The sequence below is a fragment of the Mya arenaria genome, chromosome 15 (genome assembly GCF_026914265.1).
Source record: "Mya arenaria isolate MELC-2E11 chromosome 15, ASM2691426v1".
NCBI classification, from domain to species: domain Eukaryota; kingdom Metazoa; phylum Mollusca; class Bivalvia; order Myida; family Myidae; genus Mya; species Mya arenaria.
The window spans coordinates 27,395,334-27,402,638 of NC_069136.1; the positions used below are offsets into that span (position 1 = coordinate 27,395,334).

At 34.7% G+C, this 7,305-nt stretch overlaps 1 protein-coding gene across 1 annotated transcript; it reads right to left on the reverse strand.

Moving 5' to 3' along the window:
• Window positions 1–2,892: 2,892 nt before the first annotated feature.
• On the reverse strand, window positions 2,893–4,163 carry LOC128219261 (uncharacterized). Its single transcript, XM_052927074.1, has 3 exons — window positions 4,040–4,163; window positions 3,529–3,660; window positions 2,893–3,026 (listed from the first exon to the last, which is right to left on the reverse strand). Exons 1-3 carry the CDS (start codon window positions 4,086–4,088, stop codon window positions 2,893–2,895), a joined length of 315 nt encoding a protein of 104 aa, XP_052783034.1. The 5' UTR covers window positions 4,089–4,163.
• Window positions 4,164–7,305: the final 3,142 nt, after the last annotated feature.

Genomic DNA, 7,305 nt, shown 5'->3' on the forward strand with positions numbered 1-7,305 from the left:
AATCCAAGACATCGGTAACTTAATTTCTTTCTTCAAAAAACATTAACAGACATGCTAAACAATAAAATCATTCCTTAAAATTGTGACTAAAAACAATCAACAAGTGATATATTAATGACTATTATCTTTCCTTGATCATACCTTCCTGTTTTTTGGCGTCGATCTCAGCCTGCATGTTGATCATTATATCGATCGCCCATTGAAGCTGATCGACAGCGTCCTCGACATGAAAGTCTCGCACACACAGCCACTGGGCAAACTCTTGAAGAAGGTCCAATTTAAGCCAGGTTGTACTTTCACTCTGTAATGCAATATTAGTTATTATAATAAGTAAATTTATTAACCTAATCTAAATGAAGGTATTAATGCAAAGTGTTTTTATAGAATAAGCATTTTCTATTTTGATATACTCATAAGATTTTGTGTTTGATCCATTTTTTTTTAAAAAGGGACACATTTTACAAATGAAAAAGAGACACACTGATTGACCCATATTAATCAGGCACAGTATAGTTTGATGCAAATTTAATTCAAAGAGCTTAAATTGGCAAAGCATAGTGAAAAATTCTCAACAATAGAAATCAAAGCACTGTTAAGATCGGGGTAATTTCATTAAAATACAATTCACTATAGTAGTCAAAGGTTTGAAAGACTTACAGAGAGGGCCTCAATGGCGTTCTGGTATGAAAGAAGCTGCTCCGACGTTTCTTTGGACATGAGGGCAACACGTCGCCACATGTGAGCAACGTAATCCTCACTCTCATCCTGAAATGTTCAATAAAATAGTGATTATTAATAAAACAAAAAATATCTATGATACCATGATTAATACACTGATATAAAGATGGTGGGGGTTGTTACCATAATGATAAAACTTGTAAGAAGTAGGAATTATTATTTTTATCAAAGACATAATAGTACAAAAATAAGCTCTTGTAAGGTTTTGGACGGAAAATTCATTAAGACTGAAAATAGCTTTGAAAATATAGATACATTTGGTTGAACCTAATTCACAACCATAAATTTAAAAATTATGACATTTAATGACATGTTAAGCATAAAATTGAAAACTTCAATTATATAATTTGATATCAATGGAACCATGCCTAAAAAATGATATTTCTATAATAAAAAATGTTATTTTAATGCATAGGATTAAAATGTAAAATGTTCACAAAATACACAAAATCCCCAAAACAGAGAAAACCAAGCAGATTTATTTGCTGCAGTTTTATTTATCTAGCAATAGTCTATGATGTTAAAAATTCTATGCTGATATAGAACACACCATTAAACCAATAATAAAACTTACGGAAACCCATTACTAAAAATAGATAAAAATTAACAAAAACAACAACAATATTTTTGAAACCATCTCCATCTCTTCATCACCATTAATAAACTAGAGCTGTCACAGGAGTGACGAATACCCCCAAATGCCGCCTGGACACAGGAATGGCAAACCATTCCTTTGAAAAGAGGCCATAACTCCAAGGTTACTGCACACTGCATCTTCTTTTATCATGCATGTATTGTTTTATTTAAATCTGTTGAGTAATTTAGAAGTTACACTGCTGACAAGAAAAACTAGCTGATGCTCTAGCTGATCTCTTCTGGAATAAGACAAAACCGTTTTTCTATTTTCGTAACAGTGCACAAAAACCTTTACTCCACTGGCCCCATTTTCAATCACAAGCATTGTCTTCACAGAGGCTGCCTATACAGCAAGTTTCATCACAATATCTCATGCCCAATTAAAGTTATGAAGCAGAAACCATTTTTCTATTTTTAGTAACAGTGACCTTGACCTTGGCCCCACCAGCCCCAATATCGAACTTGACCTGTATCTTCTGATGTTACACATGTGTACCAAAAAATGTTCAAATCTGTCAAGCCTTTCATGAGTTATCGTCCGGAAACCATTTTTCTATTTTTAGTAACAGTGACCTTGACCCCACCAGCCCCAATATCAAACTTGATCTGTATCTTCTGATGTTACACCTGTGTACCAATTTTTTTTCAAATCTGTCAAGCCTTTCATGAGTTATCGTCCGGAAACCGTTTTTCTATTTTTAGTAACAGTGACCTTGACCTTGGCCTCACCAGCCCCAATATCGAACTTGACCTGTATCTTCTGATGTAACACCTGTGTACCAATTTTTTTTTAAATCTGTCTAGTCTTTCACGAGTTATCGTCTGGAAACCATGAAAACCGACCGACCGACCGACAAGCTCACTAACTTGATCTGTATCTTCTGATGTTACACCTGTGTACCAAAAATTGTTCAAATCAGTCTAGCCTTTCATGAGTTATCGTCCGGAAACTTTTTTTCTTTTTTAGTAACAGTTACCTTGACCTTGGCCTCACCAGCCCCAATATCGAACTTGACCTGTATTTCTGATGTTACACCTGTGTACCAAAATTTTTTAAAATCTGTCAAGCCTTTCATGAGTTATCGTCCGGAAACCGTTTTTCTATTTTTAGTAACAGTGACCTTGACCTTGGCCCCACCAGCCCCAATATCGAACTTGACCTGAATCTTCTGATGTTAAACCTGTGTACCAAAATTTTTTCAAATCTGTCTAGCCTTTCATGAGTTATCGTCCGGAAACCATGAAAACCGACAGACCGACCGGCCGACAGACCGACCTACCGACCGACAAGCTCACTCCTATATACCCCCTTAAACTTCGTTTGTGGGGGTATAATGACCTCTTATTCAAATATAGGAATCAATTAAGTCCTGTAGGTTAATAACAAGGCATGATCTATTTAACTCTGATTGGTATTTTTGAGGCGAGAATCATCAACTACCATACATTCACATTAATTTACTAAAAAAAGGGTATGACTGATTCGTAAATGCTTATATTTGTCAGGGGTGTTGTTTGTCATTCCTTCAATAAAACATATTTTTTTAAATATTTTCTTCTACCTGAAGACATTTTGATTGGAACACGTTGAAGAATGGATTCAGTATGAATATTCTCCGTAGAATTTCCCAGAATTATTGCATTGAGCAAACCTAAAAAGAAAAAAAGAAATGCGTTATTTAACTGAAGTGTAATTATCTACATGCAATATCTGGTCATTCACAAAAAAAAAAGATTTTAGGGTTTTCAGATAAATTGTTGGAAGGTTTTAATTCGTTCTATGAACCAAACATGTCTGGAAATGCCAGTTTTTGCTACTCAACTGGCCATAACTCTGGTTTTACAAAGTGCAGCGGGGAACGTAACCCCAGGTGCACAAGTTCATCATCTCCTGACTCTTGGTGAAATAGTTTTTGAGTTTTGGGCGACAAAAGTCCAGAAAAGCCATTTGTTTGCAAATTCAAATGGCTATAACTCTAGTTTAACCAAATGCAGTGGGAAATGAAACCCCAGGTGCACAACTTATTTAGCATAATACTTACGGACGGAATCACGGACGGACGGACAAACTCACGCACATAATCACTGACAGACAACGGCAGTTCTATATCCCCCCATTTTCATCACAGAAAACTCCATGAAACACAATCATACCTATGTTTTCTGGTTGGACATCCGTATCAGCAACAATGTCTACGTGACCGTCTGATGTTAACAAGAACAGGTTTGCAATGTAGACTGCCACCTGACGAATGTACGTCTGGGAGCTAAGACTGCCTCCTGTACCTTTATGTGGAATAATGAAGACAATGCGTTATTCTTTTAGCTTATAGTTTACACACATTTATTCTTGCTTGATTGTTAAGACACCTATAAGCTTATATAACTCACAGTCTGTTTCCTTGGTACAATCCACAACAGTTACTGGTGTCCTTTTATTTATCAGAATATGAAATGTTTTAAATATATTATGGTAAGTCATCAGATGGTGTGTTAAAATTTAAAACACTGACCAGGAAGGACTGTCAGCTAATAAAGCCAAAGCATACTGTATGTTGGAATTATTTCAACCAACTCGCTCTACATGTACTTCAGGATTGGATGCTGAGATAGACAATGTCTATCACATGAATCCTTACATCAAGTGTAAGTAGACAAACCTTACCGATGATAATGCGGAATGGCTGTTCTGCAACCAGTCTAGCTGGCCCCATTGTCAGGGGACCCCTGTTGTCCACAGTGTCAAGGTCTTCTCTGCATGAACTCCAGCCCTCTTACAAAAAAGAAAGAGGACAGTATAGCACAGTATAGCACTTGTACCCCCCTTGACCAATACAGTGCCTGGAACACTTTTAATAAATTAAGGCTACTCCTTGGCTAACTGTATTTCCTCATAATGACAATTTAGTATCTCATCAGCCATCTTTTATCTATATGAAGCTCAGAGACCACTAAAAACATTTTCTATATATTTTTCAAGATACAGGAATCTTAACTTAAGGTAGCACACCCCTAATAGGCACCATTTCAAACCATGATCAGCTTGATGATTTCTTAATGTGTATCATTTCCTGGATTCAAAAAAAAAAAAAAAAAAAAATTACCCTCAAATAACAATTTTATTTAAATTTGAATTACCCTACCCACATTTCAAAATTGTCGATAAAAACAACATCACCCGAGAGACAAGAACAATCCTTTATTTCATTTTATTATTCAAAAGTTTGGTAATAATTTGGTATCAGAGTAACAAGAAATATATTTGCTTTCAGAAATAATACATTATGATCACATCACCAACAAATATAATCATACTGTACTGAAATAGCCATATGGTATTTCAATTTTAACATACTGTTTTGACCGCGTGAAAATGGAACATCGATGTTTAAAAGCAAAAATAATGTTCTAGAAATTCTCATGACCTGTTCTTTATAAATAATTATCTTTAATCTTTTGTGAACCTTATGCCCAAAAAATCAAAATGTTTTACCGTCTCATTTAAAAAAAAAGTTTGTAATTCCTGAAATTTATAAAATCTTCACAGAAGCTAATATTTATGTGTAAAAATGTATTTAATTACTTTTTAATGAAAATACAATATTAACTTTTGTAAAAAGATGTAAGCTAATGAAAACAAAGAAGAAAACAAGAGCTGTCAGTAGACAGCGCGCTGGACTATTCCCAGTGATTGACAATATGAAATAATATCCATTCTGGAGGATATTTTTTAAGGACATTTAAGTTAAAAACAGGAACTTGTAAATAGAAAACAGTGTAAATAAAAAAGGCTTGTTGAATGGTCAATAGTAAGAACATTATAATAAGATAATAGAAATTAAGGCACATTGTATCATTAGAAAAACATGTACAAGCATACATAAAACAGTAACATAACAGGACTTCATAGGAAAAATTACCTGTGATGAAAAATGTAAATAAAAACAAGAATGAGTATTCATAGATAAATGGGATGGTACGCAAACTTAAACGTAAATTCTAGGTCTTAAAAGGGGCATAATTTGGTCAAAATGCTTGATACAGTGACCTCCTCCTGTGTACAGGCTGGGAGCATGATGGTGAACAAGCTTTCGAAGTTTCAAAGCCAGATGTTAATGGACTTTGAAAATATTTGAGGTGGTATGCAAACTTTAACGTAAATTTTAAGTAAAAAAAGGGGCATAATTTTGTCAAAATGCTTTTTGTGCAAAGTTTCAAAGCCATATGTGAATGGACTTTGAAAATATTTGGGGTGGTACGCAAACTTTAACATAAGTGGTTACACGGACACCGACGCTCGGGTGACTAGGATAGCTCTCCTTATTCTTCGAATAGTCGAGCTAAAATTAAATAAATAAAATATTTGTGCGTCTGACTGGATTATTTTTTATCCACTTCATTGAATCCCTCAAAAGATTTGTAGTCCTGTGCTTAACAACATAGGCTAAAGCATTAAAATTGAAGAGTTTCATGTGGAGGTTCTTTAGGGGTGTGCTATCTTAAAGGGACTGTACACCAGATTGGCACCAAAAAAAGTTTTTTTCTGTAACTAATCTCAGGACAATAATTTAATAGAATGTGTTACGCTTTGATATCATAATTGTAAACATATATATATGATTTTGATTGCAACTGTTTGAAATAAAAAAATGTGTCCATAGGACACGGATGCCCCCACTTCGGTTTTTTGTCACAGAAAATAAGCCATAATGATTTTTGAAGTATTTTTGGCAAAAAAGGGCCGTAACTCCTAAATGACTAAAGCGATTTCCATGGCTAAGGAACTTGATCAAGATATTATGGTCACAAACATGTGTTTAAAGTTTGGTGAGGATTGGACAAACGGTTTTCAAGAATTAGATCGGAAACAATCTTCGGGACGTACGTACGTACAGACAGACAGACGTACGTACGGACAAGGGCAACCCTATATGCCGCCACTTTGTGGGGGCATAAATATTTGAGGTGGTAGCAAACTTTAATATAAATTCTAAGTAAAAAAATAAGCCATAATGATTATTCAGGATAATCTGCACATATAGGATAAGTTGAGTTGAGTTGGGTTTTACGGCATCGCAAGACTGTATAGGTTATATGGCGCCATTCAGGCAGGAAAAAACTTGTTGGATCCACATTGGACACATACTTTTCAAGAATTAGATTGGAAACATATATTTTTGAAGTATTTTGGGCAAAAAAGGGCCGTAACTCCTAAATGACTAAAGCGATTTCCATGACTATCGAACTTGATCAAGATATTATGGTCACAAACATGTGTTTAAAGTTTGGTGAGGATTGGACAAACAGTTTTCAAGAATTAGATTGGAAACATATATTTTTGAAGTATTTTTGGCAAAAAAGGGCCGTAACTCCTAAATGACTAAAGCGATTTCCATGACTATCGAACTTGATCAAGATATTATGGTCACAAACATGTGTTTAAAGTTTGGTGAGGATTGGACAAACGGTTTTCAAGAATTAGATCGGAAACAATCTTCGGGACGTACGTACGTACAGACAGACAGACAGACAGACGTACGTACGGACAAGGGCAACCCTATATGCCGCCACTTTGTGGGGGCATAAAAATGTATTGAAATATTTAAAAAATAAAGCAAACCTACTAATCTAAGCAGGTATATTTATTTCTATTAAGAATGATGGTTCAGGAAAAATTTAAACCTTCCATAATTCAGCATTTATTAGTTAAAACATTTAATTGATGTTTTTATTTTAGCATAAAATTATATGACAATTTAAACACAGAAACTATACGGACCAGACCCAGACCTTAGACAATATAACAGTAAGAGGAGAACTTTTTTATGACTGAGTGACAAATTATCTAAGATTAAACAAGAGAAAAGTACACATCTTTGCATTGCATTGTCAAAGAACTGGTCGGCCATAATATCCCAACAGGGTCATTTG

What these genes read in the sequence shown, in the direction of transcription:
- LOC128219261 (XM_052927074.1), bottom strand. Translation starts at nt 4,088, where the DNA reads ATGGGGCCAGCTAGACTGGTTGCAGAACAGCCATTCCGCATTATCATC. An exon ending in GCCATTCCGCATTATCATCG is followed by an intron (nt 3,661 to 4,039) that starts GTAAGGTTTGTC and finishes TTCCACATAAAG; the next exon opens with GTACAGGAGGCAGTCTTAGC. An exon ending in TGTCCAACCAGAAAACATAG is followed by an intron (nt 3,027 to 3,528) that starts GTATGATTGTGT and finishes TTTTCTTTTTAG; the next exon opens with GTTTGCTCAATGCAATAATT.